At 37.4% G+C, this 27,399-nt stretch overlaps 3 protein-coding genes across 3 annotated transcripts; all 3 read left to right on the plus strand.

Annotated features, from left to right (window-relative positions):
• The first annotated feature begins 1,381 nt into the window (after positions 1 to 1,381).
• On the plus strand, positions 1,382 to 2,179 carry LOC139119553 (heat shock protein 30C-like). The gene has a single exon (XM_070683396.1). It carries the CDS (start codon positions 1,382 to 1,384, stop codon positions 2,177 to 2,179), a length of 798 nt encoding a protein of 265 aa, XP_070539497.1.
• Positions 2,180 to 5,737: 3,558 nt separating this feature from the next.
• Positions 5,738 to 7,014, plus strand: LOC139120527 (small heat shock protein OV25-2-like). Its single transcript, XM_070684992.1, has one exon. The coding sequence runs from the start codon at positions 5,901 to 5,903 to the stop codon at positions 6,687 to 6,689; it is 789 nt and encodes a 262-aa protein (XP_070541093.1). The 5' UTR covers positions 5,738 to 5,900; the 3' UTR covers positions 6,690 to 7,014.
• A 2,502-nt stretch (positions 7,015 to 9,516) lies between these two features.
• On the plus strand, positions 9,517 to 27,188 carry LOC139120528 (protein regulator of cytokinesis 1-like). Its single transcript, XM_070684993.1, has 13 exons — positions 9,517 to 9,689; positions 11,958 to 12,213; positions 13,234 to 13,467; positions 14,284 to 14,454; positions 17,363 to 17,512; positions 18,674 to 18,821; positions 19,373 to 19,509; positions 21,758 to 21,853; positions 22,157 to 22,303; positions 23,040 to 23,162; positions 23,401 to 23,514; positions 24,436 to 24,627; positions 26,051 to 27,188. The coding sequence occupies exons 1-13, from the start codon at positions 9,670 to 9,672 to the stop codon at positions 26,141 to 26,143; spliced, it is 1,881 nt and encodes a 626-aa protein (XP_070541094.1). The 5' UTR covers positions 9,517 to 9,669; the 3' UTR covers positions 26,144 to 27,188.
• Positions 27,189 to 27,399: the final 211 nt, after the last annotated feature.

The following is a 27,399-nucleotide window of genomic DNA, read 5'->3' on the forward strand; positions in this document are numbered from 1 at the left end:
TGGTTATAGTGAATAAAGGCAATGTATTGTTGGCTTTGATTGTTTGCCAAAGTCAGTCTACTCGGATCCAGCTTCACTTTTACTTTCAAAACCATCACTCTCAGATTCCTTTTCTGTCGTCGTTTCCACATTCTCTGAATTTTCTGCAAACTGTTCGGATTTTGTCGATTGATCACCTTCTACGTCTGCACTGCTTTCGGGACACTCAATACTCACTGTTGGTTTCTCGACTGTGATCGGTATTGGCCGTTCTTTAGGTTCTTCTATCGCCTTCAATGGTGCTTCGAATGTCAGCAATCTGCCACTCTCGTCGAATTTTGAAATCAGTTGATCTGTATTGACGTTATCGGGAAGAGTGTAGCTCTGTCTGAACTGCCTCTCCTCCGTACTGTAAATGCCATTACCGTGGTCAGTTTCATGTACGTATTTGCCGACGATACTCAGTTTACCTTCACTGACGGTCAATTTCAAATGTTCAGGTTTGAAATTACCAACTGATACAGCAAGTTTGAAGTTTTCGGGTGTCTCCTTTTCTTCAGACTTGTCAACAGTTTCCTGATTTTCAGCTTCTTCGGAAGAATCAGAGCTTGTCTCTTTCTTGTCGCTGGCTTTCTTGTCAGTTTTTGATGTTTCACTTTTCTCCTTGTCTTCCTGTGAATTGGCCAAGAGTTCCATCAAACTGGCCAAAAACAGATGTTGCGGTAAGTGGCTGTACCAGCTGTCACCGTAGTAGCTGTCGTCTGCGTCGACCAGCTCTCTCAGCAGATAATCTACAGGTCCAGTTCCACATTGGCTTTGAAGACAAGGACGTTGACATCTTCTGACGATCCTTGGGTAAACGACTCTTTGTCTTGGAATCAGTACACAAGCCATGACTTCACTGAGAATGTATTGCCGGGTTTTAACAGTGTTTAGGTACAAAGGTTCAGGAGAGCGACTTCGCCTTCGCCTGTTCTGATGTGTTGCTTCAACCGTTGAGTTGCAAAGTATGACTATCTACAGTAAATGTTCCGTATTTATACACTTGATGATATTTATTCCAGAAAAATCTCCACTTTGGTTAAAAACATTGTGTCATAATGACACGCTACTTTCCTGTTCGCGAACATTCTAACCTGGTCGGTTCGTTTGTTCAGCGCTTTCCTCCATGGAAGGAAAAAACAAAGACAGATACACGTGAAGGTCAATTAATGAGGGCGCTATCAGTTCCAGAAGGTTCTGTGTAACGAGAATAGAAGACTTGTCTAGATCAGCCACGTAGCTTCCAGAACAAATTCACATCTAATATAAGGAGATGGTGTAAGCATTAGAGTCAAAACAGTGTTTACTTCAAAACAGTACACGTCACATCTTTCGCGAACCTCAAAGACACACTAGTAATATGGCTTGCGTGTTGTTCTCTGATCCATTCCCTGTATATCGTCCACGTGTTGCTGCTGTCAGCAGATACCAGCCTTACTCTTTGACGAGGAGATGGCGACCTCATCCCCTTCACACTCTTCCACATCCATTGCAATTAGTGGAGGAAGATTTTTTCGACGATCGGAATGACTCTGTCTTTGACGATATCTTCTGTCGTCTTTTGCATTCAGCAAAGAATAAGAAAACGGACAGTTCAGGTGAAGCGCCAAAGGAATCCTCTGCTGATCGTGATTTGGCATCGGACTCAGTGGAGAAAGTCACTCAATGTACCGATGTTGCTGAATGCTCGAAAAGGTCCGACGTGCATGATCAGGAAAAGAAGAAGTCTGACAACTTTAAACTTAACGTGTCCATCGGCAACTTTAAACCAGAGCATCTGAAAGTGTCTGTCAAAGATGGAAAACTGACAGTAGCAGCCAAGTATCTCAATGAAGTGGACCACGGTGATGGAGTTTACAGTACCCAGGAGAGACAATTTAAACACAGTTACACTCTACCAGACAATGTCAATACAGATGAACTGACTTCCAAATGCGATGAGAATGGATTGCTGACATTTGAAGCACCGCTGAGGGCGGTAGAATCATCAACAGGACGAGAGATACCCGTTACAGTGGACACTACAAGAGAGGAACAGGTTTGCAATGAAAAGCAAGAAGACGAAAAGCAGATTTGTGAAACCGAGGAACCAGTAGAAAGGGAAGATCAATCAGATAAACAAACCATGGAATCGAATGGTGAACGACTTAAAAACTGAGATTTTGCATGTTGAGAGAGTTACTATTTGTGAAATGTTGATACTAGCAGTTTATTTGAGCCCACACTCTTTGACATGTCGATTTCTGACATTCTAATGTTGTGTAATGTATTTTGCAATTTTTTTTATGTAATGAAAAATACCTGTATCTGACGTTTTGCAAATTTAAGATTTGTTCGAATTTCGTTTTCACCGTTCTAAATCTTTTAAATGTATTCATGTTTTATTGAAATAAAGCGAAATTGAACCCGATTTAACGAATCGTGTGATTATTTTAAACCTAATTTATCTATAGAGAGGTCCAACTTTGCGAAGGAAAACAAACAAGTGTACCAAAGTTTGGATGCAAACAATTAACACGGATCCAACATACTGTTACAAGGTTGTAGTCAATGGAAATAATGATTTGTGGTGATTAGATTTCTGTCATTTATAGAGGGATACTTTTGGATATCTAATTTATTGAAACTAGAGATGTTTCAGCCGTTATCAATTCGTCATTCTTTCATGGGTGAAATTTGATATAAAGCAATGAGAGCTTCATAAGTCCTAGGATATGATGCTTATCTTAGCGACGTATGTTAAAAAAGTAAAACGCCTGGGAATCACGGTGGGGGAGGGGGGCATACACATATGCAAAAGCCTGGTGCCTTGAAGCGGGGGAAATCCCGGATTAGAAATTTCACAGCCAGTGGATTTTTGTTTTATTTAAATGCATTTGAGATAGAGGGAAACTGGTAAGGTTGGTCGAGTTGCCATAATGCAATATTCGGGCCCCTTTATAGCGACAGATTCGAAGCACTGTTGTACTCCATTTGGAATGCTGAGGTGATAGGAAAAAGTTTGTGTAACACTGGAACAAGTGGCGTAATCTCCTCCACTTTCCTGGAACAACAAAAATCGTTCAGTGATAAACATTTTACACGAAAATAACAAATGAAACTCATCACTATTTCGTTTGCTATGATATCTTGGACAATCTCTATCAAAGGTAATTTTAGTTTACTCTTCCTACCTAATTCAATACTTAAACTATGATCATCACTCAATCTAAATTTCGATTAAGCTCTGCGAAGTGGAAAACTTGACAAGTCGTTTAGGTATTTTTCAAAATACAACCCAGTCTTGAAATTTCTGTATGTACGCAATCAGTTACCACCTTTATATATTCTCCTCCTAATATTCAAATTCTTGTTTGATATCTTCCTTTTTATTTATTGTTTAACTCTGCATATGATGTCACCTTAAAAGGCCCTTAAAAGGGTTATGGAGTATAATTTTCTACATCTTACTATATTCTTGAAGAACACTGATTTGTGCTGACCCTCCAGTAGCCTTCTCACTGTTAAACAGTTTGTCTGTTGTACAACTTGGATACATTGTTGTCCGTTTGAAAATGTTCAGTTTTGTACTTTGTCCAATTTTGGGATGTACCACACCACACTCTCTGCTTGTGTGAGTTGTGTATGATAAAGATTGATTGATTGATTGATTGATTGATTGATTGATTGATTGATTGATTGATTGATTGATTGATTGATTGATTGATTGAAGAAAAAATGAATTCCCTTTTCCTCTCCGCTTTCTTGTATACTCATTTTCTTGGATTAATCCTATGTAGAACAATAAACGCTAGACTAGATCTGCAAGTCGATTAAAATCGGATGCATAGATGTCGACCTTTGAACCTTTCCCTGTATTTTGCCTTCCTGTTTACCTGCGGTCATTTCTCTATATTCTATATCACCTGCAGCTGACGGCATACGTATGGTGTCAGCATTCTAAGGTTGGGTTTTAAAACTGTGGTTTATTTGGAATCAAGGGGGTGGTGGTATGGTGGCTGTTTACATTTTTGAAAACCAAGATGGGTTTCCAGCTTTTCATGCACCTTCTCTTCCATACTACACACAAGATGTATCTCTCTCTCTCCTCTCTCTCTCTCTCTCTCTCTCAAAATATCTGCTCCAACTTGCATACAACACACCAGATGTCATTATTTTTCTTTCCATCAATATGTATTTCCTACATGTATATAGTACACCTCAAGACAACATATATACAGTTCTATTAACGTTTTATTACAGACATAAAATACACAGAGTCGTACAAATCAAATGAAAGTGTTCTGAGCTTATAACTTGAGTACAACAGAGTTCAAATCAATACATTATTACTTATGGAAATTTCTGAATCGCAACTTCTCAACTTAAAGTACAAATCACTGTAAATCAATACTATAAAAATATTCTTTATTGAAAGCAATTATCGAACAAGTGAAATATTTGGCTGAAAGTAGTTGATAAATAAACAGTAGTTGATAAATAAACAGGCAGCTGGTTATAGTGAATAAGGCAATATATTCTTGGCTTTGATTGTGCGCCGTAGTCAGTCTACTCAGACCCAGCATCACTATTACTTTCAAAACCATCACTCTCAGATTCCTTTTCTGTCGCCGTCTCCGCATTCTCTGAATTTTCTGGAAACTGTTCGGATTTTGTCGATTTATCACCTTCTACGTCTGCGCTGCTTTCGGGACACTCAATACTCACTGTTGGTTTCTCGACTGTGATTGGTATTGGCCGTTCTTTTGGTTCTTCTATCGCCTTCAATGGTGCTTCGAATGTCAGCAATTTGCCACTCTCGTCGAACTTTGAAATCAGTTGATCTGTATTGACGTTATCGGGAAGAGTGTAGCTCTGTCTGAACTGCCTCTCCTCGGTACTGTAAATGCCATTACCGTGGTCAGTTTCATGTACGTATTTGCCGACGATACTCAGTTTACCTTCACTGACGGTCAATTTCAAATGTTCAGGTTTGAAATTGCCAACTGATACAGCAAGTTTGAAGTTTTCGGGTGTCTCCTTTTCTTCAGACTTGTCAACAGTTTCCTGATTTTCAGCTTCTTCGGAAGAATCAGAGCTTGTCTCTTTCTTGTCGCCGGTTTTCTTGTCAGTTTTTGATGTTTCACTTTTCTCCTTGTCTTCCTGTGAATTGGCCAAGAGTTCCATCAAACTGGCCAAAAACAGATGTTGCGGTAACTGGCTGTACCAGCTGTCAACGTAGTAACTGTCGTCTGCGTCGACCAGCTCTCTCAGCAGATAATCTACAGGTCCAGTTCCACATTGGCTTTGAAGACAAGGACGGTGACATCTTCTGACGATCCTTGGGTAAACGACTCTTTGTCTTGGAATCAGTACACAAGCCATGACTTCACTGAGACTGTATTACCGGGTTTTAACAGTGTTTAGGTACAAAGGTTCAGGAGAGCGACTTCGCCTTCGATTCGCCTGTTCTGATGTGTTGCTTCAACCGTTGAGTTGCAAAGTATGACTATCTACAGTAAATTTTCCGTATTTATACACTTGATGATATTTATTCCAGAAAAATCTCCACTTTGGTTAAAAACATTGTGTCATAATGACACGCCACTCTACTGTTCGCGAACATTCTAACCAGGTGGGTTCGTTTGTTCAGTGCTTTCCTCCATGGATGGGAAAAAAACAAAGACAGATGCACGTGAAGGTCACTTAATGAGGGCGCTGTCAGTTCCAGAAGGTACTGTGTGACGAGAAAAGTAGACTTGTCTAGATCAGCCACGTAGCTTCCAGAACAAATTCTCAACCAATATAAGGAGACGGTGTAAGCATTAGAGTCAAAACAGTCTTTACTGCAAAACAGTACACGTCACATCTTTCCCGAACCTCAAAGACACACTAGTAATATGGCTTGCGTGTTGTTCTCTGATCCATTCCCTGTTTATCGTCCAAGAGTTGCTGCTGTCAGCAGATACCAGCCTTACTCTTTGGCGAGGAGATGGCGACTTCATCCCCTTCACATTCTTCCAAATCCATTGCAATTAGTGGAGGAAGACTTTTTCGACAATCGGAATGACTCTGTCTTTGACGATATATTCTGTCGTCTTTTGCATTCAGCAAAGAATAAGAAAACGGACAGTTCAGGTGAAGCGCCAAAGGAATCGTCTGCTGATCATGATTTGGCATCGGACTCAGTGGAGAAAGTCACTCAATGTACCGATGTATGTTCTAAAAGTTCCGACGTGCATGATCAGGAAAAGAAGTCTGACAACTTCAAACTTGTCGTGTCCATCGGCAGCTTTAAACCAGAGCATCTGAAAGTGTCTGTCAAAGATGGAAAACTGACAGTAGCAGCCAAGTATCTCAATGAAGTGGACCACGGTGATGGAGTTTACAGTACCCAGGAGAGACAATTTAAACACAGTTACACTCTACCAGACAATGTCGATACAGGTGAATTGACTTCCAAATGCGATGAGAATGGATTGCTGACATTTGAAGCACCGCTGAGGGCGGTAGATTCATCAACAGGACAAGAGATACCGGTTATAATGGACACTACAAGAGAGGAACAAGGTTGCAATGAAGAGAGAGGGGATAAAAAACTGATAACTGAAACCGACGAACAGGTAGAAAGGGAGAATCGAACGGACGAAGAAAGCATGGAATCCAATCAGGAACATCTTAAAAACTGAAAGTTTGCAGTTTGTATGTGTTACCGTTTTGTGAAATGTTGAGACTAGCAATTGTCGAATAAGCACTTTACTTTCATTAGTTAACGAGTCAATTTTTCACATAGTAATGTTGTGTAATTTGTAACTTTTGTTATGTAATGAAAAATATGTGTATTTTAGTGTTTTTTTACAAAGTTTAGATTAGGGTCCAATATCACGTGTTAAAAGTTCTACGTTTACAAATTTCAGATTTTTGTCCAATTTTGATTTTCACGTACTAAATATTTTGTATGGATTAATGTTTTATAGAACGTACTGAAATAAAGCATAACTGAACAAGATTAAATCACTCGTGTGATTAGTTTCAACCCGATCTTATCTATGGAGGAGGTCCAACTTTGCGACAGAAAACGATACAATCGTACCAAAGATTGGCGCGGAATGATAACATGGTTCCATCTACAGACAGTAGAAGCTTCCCCCTCTACTGTCTATGATCCAACTCACTATCACATGGTGGCAGTGGATGGAAATAAATATTATTGGTGATTAGATTTCCATAATTCGTAGAGGAGTATTTTGGATATGTAATGTTTAATGCAACTGGCAATAATTTGGTCTTTGTCAGCTCGTTATTCTATTGATGGCTGAAATTTGTCAGAAAGCAATGAGAGCTTTATAAAGTGTTTGGTATCAGATGTACATCTACAGTCTGTGTCTACACATCTACGTAAACGTAAAAGGCCGGAAGTTACAAACAGGGGAGGACATGCACATAAATATCTCGGTTTTGATCCTTTACCCCGCCTTATGGAAACTTTTGATGGGAAATTGCGATAAAATGTAGACCTTTGACCCCTATGTTTTACTCAAATGCATCTTTTGACTCAAATGAGCCCCCTTTGAAGAAAATGTATAGTTTTGACCTAAGTGTTAGGTGGAAAATATAGACTTTCCAGTCCCCATTTAAAGTGAACGTGCCTCAGGAACAGATATTCGGACTCTCAAACTTTTCCAATATTTTTCAGATCTAGCACGTATGGGGGGCTCATTTTAAAGTTCTTGGTGTAAGAAAACTTTTCACCTGCTTAGTTTTTCGAAAATCGAAAATTTTATTCTTTCTCCACAGAGTTAACACAGGGATGGCGGCCATTTTGAATTTCAAACACGGGTAAATCTCGGGTATTTTGTCTCTCCATTACCAAAATTTGCACTGTGACCTCCGATTTTTATTCTTGATTTTGAAAGAGAATGGTTGAAATATTCCTTACGGAAAGTTTGAGCAAAAGTTCAAGACTTTCACTTTCGAGACGCATACTACTTCAACCAATAAGAGTTTATGGTCTGTAGTTTGAACTGCCACGGATGCATATATATCCAAATCGCCACCCACTCAGGGTATTACGGCAACTCCTATTTTCTAGTCATCATTTTAGTCTAATCACTGTTACCTACAACAATCAATTACAAAGAAAACGACATTAGTTTTATCATGTTCACAGTTAAAAATCTGTGCTTAAAGTCAACCACAGGATGTATTTCAATGGACATAGCTAAGAATATTTACAAACATGTAAGTATTGGATGTTACGCTATTTTACCTGAAATAAACGAATACTTTCATCGTGTTACAACCGTTAACTTCATAATTTAGGCTGGCACGCACTTTGGGACTGAAACCCATTAATTTGGCTCAAAATTCCAGTACAAGCATTTTTCGCATGTTGCCATATTTAAAGGGAGGGTGTCGTCGGAATTCTGCTCAAAGGTAACTGCTAGGAACCCTACGACCGATGTAAACAATGTATCTAGGGTACGTTGGCGGGTGATGGAAGTTAAAACATGTTTCTTAACAACGAATATAGTAAAAGTTAAATGTTTCAGCTGACGGGATGCATCTAGCTAGCATGCATAAAATACATTGTTTGTAAACAAGAAGGTCAAATATGTAGTTCCCGCGACACCCTCCCTTTTTAAAATCGAAGATAGTGGCTAATATCCCGTATTTACGCAATTTTGATAACATTTCATATTCTGCTGATCACTGTTATGAAGTCGCTATTTGAAGAACGTGATAGATGTCTATTCTAAGATTTCAAATTATTTTCGTCAGAATTTTGGGCACACATACCTTCGTGTGTCCTTTGAGAATTTCGCCTGTTTTACTTTCTAGTCATGTAATAAAGTTCATGTATTTGCAAAGGCAACACAGTAAATTTTCTATGGTGTTTGTTCAACGTCTTTTTTTTCAATTTAGACCATCACTTTTTGTTAATATCTAATGACTACCTAACTACTACAAACACATTTTCCGTTCAAGCTAAATTACCAGATAACATCTACTGTGAACAGATTTTACACCAGTCCCTTGCAGGCTTGAGAAGGTTCAAAATTTCTCATCATTTTGTTTTTCAATGAATATTTTAAGATAAATTAAAACAGCGTCACAAATCGATTGCTGTTATTAAACATTGCATTAAAATTCGGTAAATAAGTACAATAGGCGAACTTTCCATCCAGTAAGCCTGCTATACCTGTGTCATTGTCGATAACTCGTACATTAAATACAAGTTTACATTTTGGAATTGTAACTATTTCCTTTGCTAGCCCTCTATTTATCGCTTTTCTGTTGTAAAAAGTAGCATTTGAAAAGAGTGAAATATGTGAGGTGTTTCCTTGCTCAAACAGTATTACGGTGATCTGAGCCACAGACAACTGAATCTGAACCCAAACCATGCCAAAATGAGCCAGGAAAGGAATAGCGCCTCTACTCAATGAACCAAACTATTTCTCTCTTTCGTTTTCATATCCTGACATGCGCAGTGCGTGGCGGTTAGAGATGACGTTTGAATAGACCAATCAGAGAGCAGTATTTTGGTACAATTTTCAAAAACATCAGAGCGTTCCAAGCTAACAAGTCAACGGTGCTTTAAAAAGAAAATTGACAAATTTTATGCAACGCATCGGGCTGACTATTGACTGAATCCGTCATATGTTGTAAATGACGATGGAGAACCAGAAGTAAGTATTATCTTGGAAGGATCTGGCGAGAACTCAAAGTGTTAGATACGTTGTGATTGGCATGTGTCGGAGTGCGGTTAACTTCAGCAATCAAAGCTTGCAAATTTTGGCATCAATAATCAAAGCCATGTCTTACAACTAAACTGTTTTGCTACTAAGCCTGCCCTCAGTTCTGATTAGAAATCATACACAGCTGTTAGGATGTGCATTATCGGGTCGGGATATCGAGAAAATAGACACAAACTTACCTGTAAGATAGTAAAGTACCGACGCTAAGTCAACCGGAAACGGACGACATGAAATTCAGTACCCCATATATAATTGGCGATGGTAACAGCCGTTTCTTTACATGTAATCAAAATTTTTTGAAGTAATCGGGAAGGAGAGCGATTTATTATTGTTCGTAGAGTTTATGATAGCTTGGTTGCAATCGCTCTTCTCTGTCAGACTTTAGAAAATACTTTCTGACATGCCCATGTCTCCACATCACAGTGGACTGGATTTTATCATCCAATCCAATGGTCTGATCATGCGCTTTGCTCCAGGAAATTCAAATATTTTAGGAAAAGTATCGTAGAACAAGATATTGTACCCTGTCATCCATTTGCAATCTTGTCCAGGCCCTGATTTCGTTTGCCTCTTGTTCTACCTCCCATAGTCGTGGTTATTTATTAATAGACGCCTGTGTGTACCAGCTGACAAGTTTTACATGCACCTGAGATATGTGTGAACATAAACTTTGGATCAGTGCTAGACTGCACAAATTTGCCAAATCCTTTCAGACAGCTGCAACTTCTGTGTGTTGCATTTGTAAACTTAAGACATCACTGGACTAGTTCTGAACGTTGAATGGGTGTGGCACACACAATGACTATGTAACTTCCAGTGAGAAAATTTGAAATGCTGCATATAGCCTGCATAAACTAATTGTATGTATTAATCAATAGTGACTTTATACATGCCAATGTATATTTTTGTCGCTGTAATTGATTTTGACTTTTTTCCTTGAATTTTGTAAATATTTCTCTGGTATGTCTAATTTGAATACAATGAAAGGGCTTTTGTTTTTAAATCACATCTTTCTATGAATCAGTGCATTTTGCCGATGAACATAAGAAGTATATATTTGCATCGATGGGTTTATGTCAGTACATTCTGTTTTCCAGATCCACAGGCAGTGTACAGCAACTGTTGTATTGACCAAACTTACATGTAATAGTGATAAGACAGAGCCAGACCTCACTGGAACATATTGCTTCATGTCTTATTGGAAAGTAAACTCACAAAGTGTTGCAAAATTACCAGGATAATCTTTTCACCTTCAAACAGATCCAATCAGAATCGCATTATATTTGTTTCTGTTGCATAGGTGTACATGTTGCTTATGAAAAGTGGCCAATAACTTCTTGATACCCTGTTTTCTTAGCATTTTACAGTCCCTTTGTAAGTTAGTGGAATTACACCACTGCTTTTTGATCTGTGACATTCTGATTCTAAAGATTCATATCGTCCCCATGTGTATTTATTAAGACAGGTTTTGTCAAAGCCAGTAAACCAATAATACCATAGTTACTGATTTCCTCTTACCCAGTTCCCAAATCATTTGTATGTATGAGTATTTGTTCCCCAATCCTTGAAGCATAAACACCAGATTGCCTGAAACTATTCATGTAATGTATAGCTGAATGAAGTTTCCACTGACCTCATAATGTTTGGTGAAAACACATCTCACTGTGTGTCAGTGGTGATACAAATGTCTTTGTAAATATGACAACTTCATTGCCTATATCATTCTCTCATGACTTGTGGTAGATTGAAGCAGACTTGTGTTGTAACACCCCAATTTCAATTGTATTTCTTTTCTTGGTTTAATTGAAGTAAGTGAGTCAGAATTCAAACTTCAGAAGCCACCATTGAATACTAATTTAAAGCACAAGATTTGAGCTCTCTGAGTTTGTCCAGGAATGTATATCTATAAGGGTTATATGAAGTCAACATAGATGAGTCAATCCAAAAGTCAGAGATAAAGGACAATTTTTTGCCCAGATCAGTGCATTTTGCATAGATACGGGTGGCAGTAGATCAGCAATTAGTAATATTTATGGTACAAGTGTGTAGATGACTACTGAGTGTAAACAAGAGAAACATCAGAGGAATTTCTTCCATTTGTAAAGAGATCTCAACAACTTAGAACAATTGTTGTTAGAATATGCTATGATTTTATACTTTTTCATAATTAATAATACACCTTCACATCTCTTTTTCTAGAGAGGTTATGAAGAATGAAGTAGGAGCACATCTGGTGCAAGCATTGGAGCGACTGCACTCAATATGGGATGAGATTGGTATCGGGGAGAGCCAGAGGGCTGACAGACAGGAAGTAGTCATGCATCACCTGCGTGCTCTCCTTGATGAAATGGTGTCAGAGGAAGAGGGACTCAGGCAGAAATTACTGAAAAGTGTGGAATCGTGTGGACAGGAATTGTTGAAATTATGTTTGGAGCTCTCTCTAGCTCCATATGAAGTAAGTGAATTATACAAGAGTGTCATCTCAACCTTGACATTGCATACTTTATGCCTAATTTACACTTGTTTGTGTGATTGGGCAAAAGTACGATAGCTGTATAGTTTTTGATGTCTTATATTCTTTTCCATACAGTATGTTTTGGTACGAAGTTGTATCAGCCCAGCCAGCACAATGCACCGTGTTTGATTTATAAAATTGTTATTGTTGACAGATGAGTTGTACTCTGCTGTATGATACAGATGTCAACAAAAACATTTGACATAAGTCACATTACATGTATAACAGGCATTTCAATTGGTTTGGGAAGTAGAACAATTTTATGAACAGAACAAAAATTCTATATAATTTATCAATATTAATAAACAGAACAAAAAATCAATATAATTTATCAATATTTAATAAACAGAACAACAACACTGGAAAGTACCGGTACATCAGAAGGTACAGGTAAATGGAGATTTTAAAGGAGAAATACATATTTCAACTGTAGACCCTAAAGAACTTTTTCAAGGAGTCTATGCATTGACTGAATTTCAGGAACTGCATCATGTTGTGAGTCTACCGGTAATCATAGACCCCTCTCAAGGGTCTATGGTCTAATCTGTCTTGGTGTTTTGCCTGAAACCGTTGAATGCCATCAATGCATGTCAGTAGTACAAAATGTGCTGAACAAATGAGTGCACTCCATATCAGCAGTTGGTATATGTGTGTTGCTTTTGAAATCCCATACTTGTTTGTTGAACATTAAGTTCACAAGTTTCATTGCATTTTAGGTGAAACACATTCATTCCTATCCAATGTAATGATCAATGTACATTTCCAAAACAAAACTTACACTACGACCTACATTATCCATAATTGGATAGTTTGAACCTAAATTTCCTAAAGTTCATCACTCAGTTACAGGCAACTGTAATGAAAAGACATAAACAACTATACAAACTGTACAAAGACATCTTCACATGTACATCTTGTACTTCTATATAATGGCATTCTGCTTACCTCTCCTTCCCACAGCCTGAGGAGAATTTGACAGTTCTTCAGCTGGAAAAAGATCTCCGAACACAAGTGGACAAGCTGAGCAAAGTGAAACATGACAGACTTCAGAAACTGAAAAAACTGAAAGAAACAGAGCAACACCTGTGCGATGTACTTTGTACCACTCCATACTATGTACCTACAGGCAGTGTACCCAGTGAAGAACAACTGGAGACTTTGCAAGAACACATCGATTCTTTGAAATCTGAAAAGGTAAAAAGTGTTTTTCTTTCAAAAAGGCCTCAGACCAAATAATTTTTTTTCTTTGTTATAATAGAAATTTGTTATTATTACAGCAATGCTAGATAGCAGTTTCAAAGTTTCAAGAGAAATAAATCATTTGATTTTGTTTCTTGCACAAAAAAATCGAGATAATTTGTAGGAATAATGTTTTACCATATTCAGATGTTTCTCCTCCTTAAAGCAAGGAATCTAGTTCAGTTGGTTTAAATATAGTCTGGAAATGATGAAAATATATGAGTGAAATTTTTCAATGTCTACACAGCAGCTTGTTATGAAATCATGAGGTGTGTATGTGCTCAGGATGAAAAACAGCGTGTATAATACCATCAGGCATCCTTAGCTTGTTACCACCCAGAGATGCAACCCCATTGTTTTCCATGGCATTCCTCTGGGGATTTGTCCCAGTAAATCCGGCAGTCTGGGGTCTGGATTAGGGGACAAGTAATTTATTTGCTCTGACTAAATGGATTTGTCATTCATTCTACTAACTAGTCTTGTTGACAAGTGACTTACACTCAGTGCAGTGGTATGATAAAAGAATGAATGTTGGACCACCAAAACTACATCTATCGAGAATACCTAGTGATTTTTCACCAGTGTCTATTACAGTATGGATGTTGTGGTTGTGGGCACCATGGTATGCTAATTGGATCTGCCAGACCTTGTATACACACACAGAAGGAAATTGGATAGGATCAGAGATTTAAAATAAAAAAAAATTGTATGTGTAATAATTTTTGGTTTTTGCTTATCTCTCGAAATGTATTTAATTTTTATCTGATGTAGGAAAAACGTTCCAACATCTTCACAAAAACCAAACAGAATATCATTGTGATACTTGAAGATCTGGAGCAGTGTCCCAACACATCGTTTGAACGTGACATTGTATGCGAGGAAGAAGATTCATTCCTGCTTTCCAGTGAGAACATGGCTGCCTTGAAAACTCTGTACACAGAGGTATGAGAATTCAAAAACATACTTTTTATCAGGGCACTATATCTGTTATTTAAAAGAGGGAAAATGGTGCTATGCCTGATAAATATTCCAGATAATCACTGTAGTGTCAATTCTATTTTTAGGAGAAGAAGATGAATAACTTGGTATTTTACCTCTTTGTGAATTTAGAAAACAGGAATGATAAGCAGGGAAAGGTCACAACCATAATTGCACATGTTTTGCATTCAAACCCTGGACAAAGGGGGACACATTACTGTTTTAGTCGGCTTTGTTTTTTATTTGAGAAAGTCATTTGTATTGATGTGGGAGCCTTGAAGCATGCTGGAAGAGTGGTTGACAAAACAGCTCAAGCCGTCTCTTATACTTCGTTCATACAGGCAAAAATTGAAACGTTTCAGCGACTTTATTTGTGATTTGTAAACACAGGGGATTAATAGTTTGGGTCCGCTCGTGTCCATACTCACAAAATTAAGCCATTGTTTTGATATTTAAGACGTCTTAATGCCCCTCCTCGAGTTCAAAAGGTGTGTATGGCCAAGCATACTGTGGATAAACTCACAAACTCACAAACCTCGCTTCAAACAAATTACGATATCAAAAAACCACCAACGGAAGAGCGATATCAAAAAACCACCAACGGAAGACTTAATAGAAATGCTTTCACTAATTCTAAAACACAACAGTTTTGAATTTAACAAGCGATACTTCCGTCAAACCCGCGGCTGCAGCATGGGATCGAATGCGTCGCCGGAAATCGCCGACATTGCTTTTCATGAACTTGAAAAGAAAATAATCGTAAACAACAACACAACATTCACTTCTGGAAAAGATTCAGAGATGATGTCTTTGCAATCTTTCTGGGAACACAAACCGAACTCACTAATTTCATTCAAAAAATCAACACAATGCACCCAACGTTTAAGTTTTCATACGAAAACTCAACACAAGAAATTACATTCCTAGATGTAGTAGTTTTCAAAGGTGCAAGATACACAAAGAAATATCCTCGACATCAAAACACATACTAAACCAACAGACACATTCCAATTTCTACATAGAGAATCGTGTCACCCGACAGCAACATTTAATGGCTTTATCAAAGGTGAAATCCTTCGATACGCTCGCACTTGTAACAACAATGACGACTTCACTAAAAAAGTCGCTCTCTTTAGAAATAAACTACTCGACAGAGAATACACAAACAACGAAATTACGAATATAACAGACAAAATAAACCACAGTATTCGTAATACACTAACAAACCGTACAATTACACGTAAAGAAACATCAAACAAACTCATCTTCAGTACAACATACAGCCCCTACATAAAAACAAAAGATCTTAAAGCAATTCTTTTGAAACATTGGGCCGAACTGGAGAAGGACTCAACTCTAAGGAATCTATTTCCAGAATCACCAATCGTTGCCTACAAGAGAAACAAAAACCTAAAAGACACACTAGTCAAAACAAAATTCACAGAAGTGGAGAAACAAAAAACAAACAAACCAGACCACCAAATGGACTCACAACGAGACCCAAACATTGATATTCTTGCCTCGCTATTCGATGAGTAAGATCACTAAAACACATTAAAATAATTTTTCACAAACCAAACAAGAAAGAATCTACATTGCGACTGATGAGAAACCACACTCGGGTTTCGAAACGCTAGCGTCAAGGGGCCACTCTATCAACTTTGTAACACCATAGGTCCGGCTGCGTCTCGCCATAAGCTTTCCCCACACAAACAAAACATTACCGTACACACTAATCCAAACTTCCCTACAAATATCCGAGGCGAAACAAACATTTTTTATTAACACAAACAATCGGATAAGAATGTAGGAACACATTTTTGAAACGAACCAAACACAAACTCGACCAAAAACATTTTGGATAGTTAGGTGGGGAGCCTCTTTCACACTTTATACATTCGAAATTAGCAAGCTTATCTCGTCGTCGGACCAGTTATTACCACGAGATGTAGTACTGTGTTCGGCAGCCATTGCGAAAGTGAATATGTATGTTGGTTGTTGTTTGTTTTATGTTACAAATACCTGTCGCGTGAGGGCGTTTGAAACGCCTCTGAAGCGTCTCAGTCTGTCCATACAGCGATTTGCGGATAGAGTTAATCCCTACAACGGCTCAGGTCGGGCCGACTGAACCGTCTCAAATCTGAAACGCTTCAGAACCACTTCGGAGTGTCCATACATGACTTTTTGTGCCAGTATTGGCCCAGAACCGTTTCAGAGACGTTTCAATGGCCTGTGTATGAACGGCATAATAGACAGATAAATAAAACAATGGCATACTTTCTGGTATAAACTATACATACTGACTGGGCAACAACTCTTCCAACAAAAATCAAACCCAGCATACAAGACATGCAAGTCCGTTGTTTTTGATACTCACATTGAGCATCCTCATTTGAATTCATGGTTTGGAAAAAAATGACGGAAAAATTTGTCCCGTATATTCATCACCTGTATATTGATAAGTAACTCAGACTGGTCTTTAGCCTGGCATTGTTTAATCTTTGGCTGCGCCACCAGCACTGCTTGAGGGCTGTTAAACACAAGCAAAAGCATCACATACTTGCTCTCTTGTACTTGTTATTTGAAATTCCTGATATTCTAGAAGCGGGCAGGAGCATTTAAGGAGATAGAAAATTACTAGTGTTTGTGTAGATTCCAGATTATGCAATATCTGTCGACTTTCCTAGATCTTAATTGAGGTTTGCATTAGAAGGAATTGGAATGTCAAGCCAAAACAGGCTATTTGTCTTCAGTGAGGAAAAGTTGTTTGTCAGTTTACTGCCGTACTGAGGTCAATTTACCTTAAATATTTAAGCTTTAGAGTCAAATAAATTTGGAAGTTTTTTGCTCATGTTGTGTTTTATTGTTTCAGCTGCAAGGCAAGCAGAAGGAAGTGGCGGACATTGCAGACAGTCTGAGGGAAAGTATAACCACACTGTGGGATAGACTCATGGTGGACAGTTCTGAAAGAGAGAAATTCCTGGCAGAACACAGTGGTTATAAACCAAAAGTCATTGAAGCTGTAAGTGGGCTTCTCATGCTGTGTGTACAGTTGTTGCATTATCCATTACACGTATAAACAGGCTGGGGACTTCAATTGTTTTTAGGAGACACTCGCCTTGTAATTTGTCAACTCTAAGTGATTTCTGTAAATACTGCCAACATGGGCCGTTCACAGTTTACGTCACTGTTCTCTCATTAATATGCAAAAATAAATATTTGTCCGCATTTTTAGATTACGCTTTTGAAAATTACGCATGCAAGAACGACGAAAATACATCTCAGTGGGCGACTGCTAGTGTAACAGTGAATACTAAAAAACATATTCACGACTCAGAGTACAAGCTGCAAAAACAGCCACGCATGCAACATTGATAAAATTTGTCCGCATTTCAAGCTGCCTGTCCGATGTCGCGCGCGTACAGCTATATTTAGTAACAAACCTGTAACCGTGAACAAGGCTATACTGCCAACATGGGACTTTTGTTATTCATGTAAATAATATCTAAACACTACAATTACACTAAATTGTGTAAGTACTCTTAGAACATTATTCTCAGCTTACAATTCTGATTCTACAACACTTCTGAATTATGTATAATCTGTATTGATAGTCATTGTCTTCTTGATTCATATTTATTATGTTGTTCAAAATTTATTAGATATGCTGTAGGAAATCTTACGTGTCATTTGATTAATATATAATTTATGAATTGGTGGAGTCAAACATAAAATTTCAACTGATTTTATAAATCAATGGATGTAAGTACACAAGTATCCTTAACATGCCCAAGTTGGCTGGGGTGTAGTGCAACTTTGTCAGCTATCATGTCCAGAAACACAGAATTTGTGTTTCCTTTGAGTGCGAAAGTCAATTTTAGTTACTTTCATAAAATATACCAGAGTCACTTTTTCCCAGATTTTTTGCCAAAATTTTGATAAATATCCGTAGCCAATAACATATGATGTCCATTTGGTCCAAAATTATCAAGAAAAACACAGAAAAATTCATAAAAATGAGTAAATTTTGCACGAAAATTTTGGTGGGAAAAATTACAGCATTCAAAGGGTTATAGGTTTCTGAAGCCTTCCTAACGCTGGTGTAAGATTTCCTACTAATGCTACCATGGATATCTTTCAAACTTGATCTGATCTCTCCCTGGGTTTCTTATTTTTCGCGCAGCTACAAAAGGAAGTGGCACGTCTTGAAGAATTGAAAAAACAGAACATCCAGAGAGTGACTGAAGGAATCCGGGAAGAGTTGAAAACTTGGTGGGATAAGTGTTTTTACAGCCGACAACAGAGACATGCTTTCACTGCCGCATATGATGGTAATTTACTCTCCCGCAGTCTAGACAAGTAATCTGAGTAAAGTAAAACTGAGGATTAAAAGATGTTACAGGGTAGACGCTAGTCTCTTTCTAAAGTCTATGGTTACAGACATTTATCTGTTTGGTAGAGTGCCTTTCAGCCAGCAAACATTTTATAAATACTCTAAGAATGCTAACCTATAAAGAACTTTCAACGTTGTATTTATGAAAGCTGACTGAATGTTGTGTGTCTGTTGCTTTTAAAGTTTTGGTCCTTATTGCTGTCCTCTTTAATGTGCCTACTCCATGACAGTGCAGTGGAAAGCCAGAAACAATGACATGCATATAGGCATAGTTTAGTAAGGGAATGGTGATACCAGTAAATGGAACAGCCATGAGTCAATCAAAGGCAATTATTTGTAAAAATTTCACTCATTTTATAAATATGAATAGAAATGTATATTTCTTTTAAAGAATATGAAATTGAATACAAATTTCTGACTGTATAAATTCAAATTAGGTGCAGCAATATATGAATACAACCACTTTCTTGTTCCATTTTTGCATTTTAGACAATTTCACCGAAGAATTATTGGAGTTACACGACCAGGAGATACAGAAAGTGAAGAATTACTACAAGGAGAACAAGGAAATGCTGGATCTTGTCAAGAAGAGGGAAGACATGTGGAAAAAGATGCTGGAGTTTGAGGTAAACACACCGTGTACCAAATCCTAGTTGTTGTCAAGATGGCTAGGATTTAGCTGGCGATGAACACATCCTGCATGCAGTAGTTGCAGTTGTGTGTTTGCTTGAAATTCCAGCGTTTTTGCCCATGATGGCTGGCACTGACTCTAAATCATGCTGCACCAAGCTCTCACTCTAACATCTCATTTTCTTACTTATTTCCTCTTTTCTGTCTCTTCTCTGTCACTGTTAATGCAAGCATGGTCTCTGTCTGACATTCTCAGTGTTTATTTGATGATTGCAATGCACTATGTGTTGTTTATGAGTAGTCTGTATATCAGATGCTTACCTCCCCAATTAATTCAACTTGCTGCCGCTTTAGCCATGTGTGTGCAAAGGTCAAGTTCTCACAGACAACAATAATACTCAGCATGGCCTCACTAACCAAGCATAATTACCTACCTATTCCAGCGCTCCACATCTCATGAGATATATGATTGTATAATTGACAGAGTAAATCAAAAAGGAAGGTTTACAGTTTTGCGATGCACTGTTGCTTGGTTAGAAGTTAATTTATTGCCATTGTCTTTGGGATCTTGTTGCCACTGTGTACTGTTGGCATCAAGTTGAGCAAACCAAGGGACAAAGTATCTGACACAGGCTGTTGGTAGAGCAACATCTGGTGTAGTGTAGTTGGTAATTAAATAACCACTGAGTATTACAGCTAGCCAGTTTTTCTCTCTTAACATCCATAGGTAGGTATTATTAAGTAGCAATGAGGTCTTAATAAAACATTACCTCTCTTGTTTAACACCTGTATTAGCTAGGTTTGACAGTAATAGATATCTTTGTAGGTAGGTAAGTTAAATCTTCAATAGTGGCTCTTGTTAGCTTTCCTTGCTGTTGAAGTAAATGCACTATTAATTTGAATTTGCAGCACTTTCTCTTCCATTTCTAAGAGAAATGACATTGCCTATTGTGTTGTAATGATGTGTCTGTCATTGGTGCATATATGCCAGAGTATGGTATGGGTGTGTTGACATATCATGGGTTTGGAAGGACAAAAGTACGGTTCAAAGTGTGGCACAGTCATTTGTGATACAGAAGTTATAAGAATCTAATATGCTGAAATAGTTCTAATCATGGATCAGGAAGAATTTATATTTTGCAAAACCAATAAGAAAAGTTGTAGAATCTACCTCAACATCAGTCACTGTGGTGAAAGACATGTTAAAGTATTTCTTGTAGTGGTTGATCGAGAATTTGTTGAAATCAGAGAATTTCACCTACAATGATGCTTTTTCCTAAAACACATTCAATATCTTTCATCAAAGCACTTAAATATATTAAATATGAGGACTTACCGAGTAAAAGACTAATTTAGCTGATGTAATAACACTATTGGGAAATGTCAAAATAGGTCAAGTGTGACAATGTGGAAAGTTGCAAAGCCGTGAATTTTCCATCTGCTGTTTCATTTCAGATATACAAAGTTTTGAATCTATAGAATATCACGGCTGAAATAGAGTATTTTAAAAAAGTCTGAATTGCTGCATTTAGATGCCAGGTAGCTCAAAATATGTTACTCATTTAGTTTGCTATTCATGTATGAGGAGAGAGCTAGTAGAGACTTCTAGATGGCGAGGCCTTGAAAACCCCTAGACAATCATATATCAGATGTTAAGAAGAGCAGACATCAGATACTAGGGATTAGTTTAGGTAACCTAACATTGAAGATGTTTCACAAATTACCTCTGAAATCCAATAAAAGTTGATTTAGACACATTCTAAACAGAAAATGACTGAAGTTTTTCATACAAAACTTTGTCAAAGCTTCTTGTAGAGGAGAGGACATTGTGTGTTACAACTGAGTAAATCCAATTTGACATTAACAACTAGGTAATGTGAATATCATCAACTGAAATTTTTTTGAGCCAATAACAGATAATGCATGTTGAATTTTTCTGACACAAATATCAGATCCAATCATTTCACAGATTACTTTGTGTGATATTGCTCACCACGGCCTAACTTCATCAGCTAATTTTTGCCAACATTAATTTCCAAAAAAATTATATGAAAAGCAATAGAGTGTGAATTGAATTTGGTGATACAGCCATGTGTGACTAAGTGATACAACTGCCGACTGATTTCCTTGTGTGTGTTTTATTAGTCTTAAAGTACGCACTGTGCTTGCGTCCATGTGGAAAATAAAACAATCATGATGTACTTTCATTCAATTATTTGATGTTTGACCTCATCCTTGATTCAGAAAAAAGCAAATGATCCGAATAGATTTGCAAATCGTGGAGGTAACCTGCTGCAAGAAGAGAAGACAAGAAAGAGACTCCAGAAGGAACTGCCAAAAGTAAGTCAATTGTGTTTTACTGTGTTATTTTCATCGGCCTGATTTTGCTTTCAGAGCAATATATTGGAGAAAACTTTCTGTACTGTAAAATAGTGATTGCCGTAGAAATGTTACAATTTCTACTTCAGCTGAATTGAAATTGATCTTTGTATGACTTGCTTGAAAAAATTAATGTTATTAGATGGCATGGTGAAAGGGATGATTTCAGACAAGAAATTCTGGAAAAAGACTCATTTGTCAATCATTTCTGTGGTAATTTGTCCATTATCATATTTATTGGTATCGCTATCCTATTTGTTACAGGTTGAGATGGACCTCGGTGAAAGGATCAAGCAATGGGAGCAAGAAAAAGGCACAGAGTTTTTATTTGACGGTTGTCGATTCATGGATTATGTACAGGCACAATGGACAGCTCATGAACAAGAGAAAAAATTGCATAAGGAGTTAAGGGTATGTGTGCTTTGTGGTAGCTTGTCACTGTGTCGTTGTCATTCAAATCTTTTGTACAAGTTCGTTAACCTTCTTAGCGTGTGACCTTGGAAGAAACTTGTGTCAAAGGAAATAGTTATAATTTGAAACATCCTGTATGTAGAACAAAAGTGGTTTTACGCAGTAACTGAACCACTGTAGTTTTAGCTGTTTTAATGGAATACCCATTTCTAATGTAACCTACTTATTGCTCCCAAAATATCAGAAGATAGGAAGTAAAATCTATAGGTAGACAAAAAGAATAAAACACTCTAAGTGAAATGCGACAGACTTTGCTATCAGAAAGCTGTTTTACATACGATTCATTTGTAAAAGTGAACCATGTCTTATTGATATTACCAGATATCAGAACCAAGTGAAAATTTTCAGCTGATCAGAATTCACACATCTATTTGTTGGAATATCCAGTCAATCCAAATCCACACAATAAAATAGTCACTGTGATGTCAGCTTTATTTTGCAATATTCAGCGCTTGGTGAATGGGTATTGTGAAATTGAATCGCTGGTATCTGATTAAGGGTTCAACCTTAGCCAATCCAAAGTGGTGGGGAAACAATTAATTTACATGCAACATTGGGAATGGAATTTGGTTCAGCAATTTACATATACCTTTTTACTAAGCATAATGAATTATATATTGTACAACAATAAAATTTGTGATTTGCATTGAATTCATGAAATACTGATTCTTTTCAGCTGAAAGCCAGAGCCATGGAAACGGAGCAAGAGATGAGATGGGGAAGTAAACCCACCACACCTGTGAAGAGACGTTTTATTGGAACAACCACACCAACAAAAACACCAAAAAGAATGAGAGGGGTTAGTGTTCAACATATCATTTTGGAGGGCAAGTTTGGGTATCAGTGAGGGGAGGTTTGATTAAATGTCCAGTTTGACTCCGAACTGAATTTCTGGTTTTCGTTTTTTCTTCACCGTTAGTATTGATGTCTCACGGAGTAGTGAAATTTGATAGAGAATTATTTGTGCAAATCACATTATAATTATTAAAATGTGCCAGGAATTACATTAAACTTGAATACATGTGTTGCATCTACAGCTCAATGGCAGTGCTGCACCCTCACCAGCGCACAGAATAGGAGTGACACATTCCAGTATCTGTCCATCCCCATCAAGAAATGGAAGACCACCAAAATCTGCCAAGAAACCCTTGGTATGTTTCCTTATTCAAGTGAACTTGAACTTTATTCTAACCTGTAATCTACGTCAAGATAGTAGTAATGTTGATTGATAAAGAGAAGTAACTATTGTCATGGTGCCGTGTGTGTACCATGTACATGTACTGGTGCCATTTGCCAGGTGTAGCATTTTTATTTACAATCAGATTTCAATCCGATGTGGATAAAATTCATTCAGATATATTCATTTTGATATATTATCGTCTATTGCCATGATTTCAGAGCATTTGTCAACTGACAGATGATGGAGACCATGGTCTTATTGTGTAGAAGAATTCTATCCTGAACTGTGAGTCATATTTCCCCAGCTTTACTCTAAAGGGGAATCAGTCAGTCTTCAGTATTTGGTATTGATAAACTTAGTGCATGGCTCCATAACATAACTGTAGGCTTCAATGTATGATAAAAGGTTTACACTGGGTCAATCTGGCCAACTTGGAATCTGTGAATAGATTTCTTTTTAAAAAAGCATTGGGAGGTGACAATCTTGTACATGAGACAAGGATAATGTTCAAAATGAGAGGCACTGTTGGGCAGTGGTTTAGGGTATCCACTGTCAGAGGATGGTGACTTGGAGACCTGTTAGGTCCAGAGTAACGGACTCAGAGGATGGTGAGTTGGAGACTCTAGCAAGGCACTTTACTTCTCACTGCTCCATTGGTACCTCATCCTGTGAATGGGCATACGCCTATTGGATGATGGATCCAATTTTTTTTAAAATTTAAAAATTCGACAAAATAAATTCCAGGATGATAGTTTTGCTCAAGGTGGCCCGGTTGACCCTGTGACCTTTTAAAAGTCATATGTGAAGTAAAACATTGAATGTATCATCTGCTAACACCATGCACTTAATTAACTTTCAAAATCCTTTTTCTGCACTTTGTAATTCCTTATAGCCTTCTGCAGCTAAACCTTCCAAGACTCCAGTAAGACGGTCCACTCGTAGAGCATTAGCCGATCATAACACCCGCGACACAACATCATCAGCATTCAGTACAACAACGCTAAGTGGTGCTACGAGTACGGGCAGTAACGCTAGCACTAATATATCCATTGCATCAACATGTGGATCATATGATGACTTCACAGTAAGTGTCATACAGTCATAACTATGGTTTAATTCATGCATGGCATGGTGGCTTGGTTCATGTGAGGCAAACTATAAGATCTTCACATTTTGAAAAGTTCACTCCATGTCATGTTACAATACTCAGCAGGAGAGAGGATGACTTGACACAAACCCTTGGATATTAATTAAAGGGGGAGATTGGGTCTCTAGCTGTATATTCAAACTCCTATCTTCTCTCTGGTTACAAGTGATTAAAGGAACAGTAGCTTTAACTTTTGGTGATTTTTTTCACTTTTTTGTTTCGTAATTCAATATTGCAAATTTTTTTCCTACTCCCCAAAGCGTGTTGAAACAACTTATTCAACTTGTCAACACAGTATATTTACATGTTACATGTTTTGAAATTATTGTTTATATTTGAATTTTAGATGTGACTAAAATTCACGTGTCAACAATAATATTGCAGTCTACACATGTACAGACTGCGTTGATAAGATGAATACAGTGTATCTCAACATGTATGGGGAGTAGAACAAGAAACTCTGGTCGATATTGAAAAAAGAAATAGTGGAAAAAATCAAATGTTTATAGCTACTGGCCATTTCATTTCAAATGCTGACATTTTCCACTACTTTTCTTGTTTTCCAAATGCTGCACACGACTGGAGCCTAGGGCTACCGATGAGAATTGCAGCAGTTAAATTGTTCCCACTAATCAGTTTCAACCATGAGGGGCCCAGAAAGTCAACAACTTGCAAGTACAGAAGAAATTTTCTCTGTGTCTGAAAACAATCGAAATCCACACATGGGAATGATTTCTTGCACACTTCTGGGTGTTTTGACTTTTTAGACCACTCATGGTTCGAGCTGATCGGATTGGGTAATTTTAGTGTTCTCATCTGTAGTTTGGGACTCCAATTGTGCAAAGTGTTCTTCTATATCTTGTGTAAATTATGGATGTTGATTTTAAACTATAAAAGCTCTCAGATTTCCATAATCTGAGGGCAAGTTGGAAGGAGGTTGACACACATAGTCATTGAGTAAACATAGTATCATTTTACATCAGAAAAGCAGTTTTGGATATTCTCAGTTATATCTTGCAAAGACAGCTTCAAGAGCTCATTTCATTTATTGAATGTTTTCCCTTCAAACTCAATAATTTTTACATATGAAATGTAGCTTATTTGTAAAAATCAGATCTTTGTAAATAAATCATTGAGAGGCTCCACCGGGATGTAAATCCATATTTGTTTGATCAATTCTCCCAACTTGAATTTTAGTGTTTGATACAACATTTATGTTTTGACAGGATCACACCCTTGCTACTTTGTGACATAAAAACAGCCATTAATAAGTCCTTGTGCATTGCAAGAGATGACAATTCCAAATGTCAAGTAGCTTTTACTGTGGCATTAATATTTGATATCTATATTTGTCTTTCAGCATGGACTGAATGCAGGAGGTCGTTCTAATTATCGTAGCAGCGCATTGCCGAGCCCTACCCTTGGAACACACAGCCGAGTCACAGGATTATAATCAATACATAGTTTTATTTTAGACCTAAATGTAAATACAAAATGCATTCAAATCAGTGTTATGAAACTCAGCAATTGTGTTACAATGACTAGCACTATGAATATGAAGCAGGGACGGTAATATGTGCGAGTGATTCCCAGTATGTCAAATTTTGCCATGTTTCTGTAATTTTGCAACAGTAACATCTGAATTTTCCTCAGAAATAATACTGTCTAGACCTTTGTAATAGCTATTAGCCTAAGTAATATTATTGATCAGAGATTGGTGGATTTGATGTCAAAACGTCATTTCCTATTTTACAAGTCATGATAATTCTTTAACTGCCAATTGAAATTATGAGACCTGAACATCTTGATTCAGAAACAAGTAGAATAGAATCGCAACTTTCGGTTTTGTAGCACCCAATGCAAAACAATATATCTGTCCTTTCCTCTTTCATTTCCTGTATTTGGTGCTACTGGAGGAAATAAAACACTGCCATTGGAACACAATTTTAACACTGCCTAGGGATGCCATGACGGGCATGGGGGTTTTTTGTGTGTAAAAGCTAAGCTGTCAATTGCTCTACTTTCCACTGCAGGATGTTATGAACAAGGATGTTGATTCTAAAAAAAGACATAAAATTCATGGTTATAAAGGGATCTGGATTTCTTGACTTTGAGCTTGTTAGACTTAACCTTCAAAGATCCTCCGTTTTTAACATCAGCTTATTTTAGAATTTTCTATGCTGCCGTATTTATATTACTTTTTGATAACACTGCCAGTTACCATGTTTTCTTTCTTAAACTGCCTATTTAATGAACTATTAAATATAAATAATTTTGAAACAGCAATACATGTATGATTTACCAATGACCAAGACATAAGAAAGTAGCTGTATCTATCCTGAGTGTCATACAAGTGTCAGGGAGACAAGTGAAAATGTCATATTCAAGCTTTTTTCTAGACATTTGCAATGTAAGGCCTTGATGAGCATGACCAAATGTGGACTAGTTTTTTTGAACCCAAAATAGCACAAAATTATTAAAACCTTTTGTTCACTGAATATTCTGAATGTGATGTTTTATTCAAATGGGGAATTTGTTTGTGTCAGAGTGTGTATAGCCTTGAATTGCTGCCACGTTTTTGTACAACTTGAAGTGAATGCTTCTCTCAGATAATTACAACGAAACTAATAAAATTCATAGATGCCACCAGTGACTGTTCTTTCAATGTACATGGGTTTTGACTCTTATATAATTGAACTGGATTCACTC

This window comes from Ptychodera flava, chromosome 20 (assembly GCF_041260155.1).
Source record: "Ptychodera flava strain L36383 chromosome 20, AS_Pfla_20210202, whole genome shotgun sequence".
Taxonomy (NCBI): Eukaryota; Metazoa; Hemichordata; class Enteropneusta; family Ptychoderidae; genus Ptychodera; species Ptychodera flava.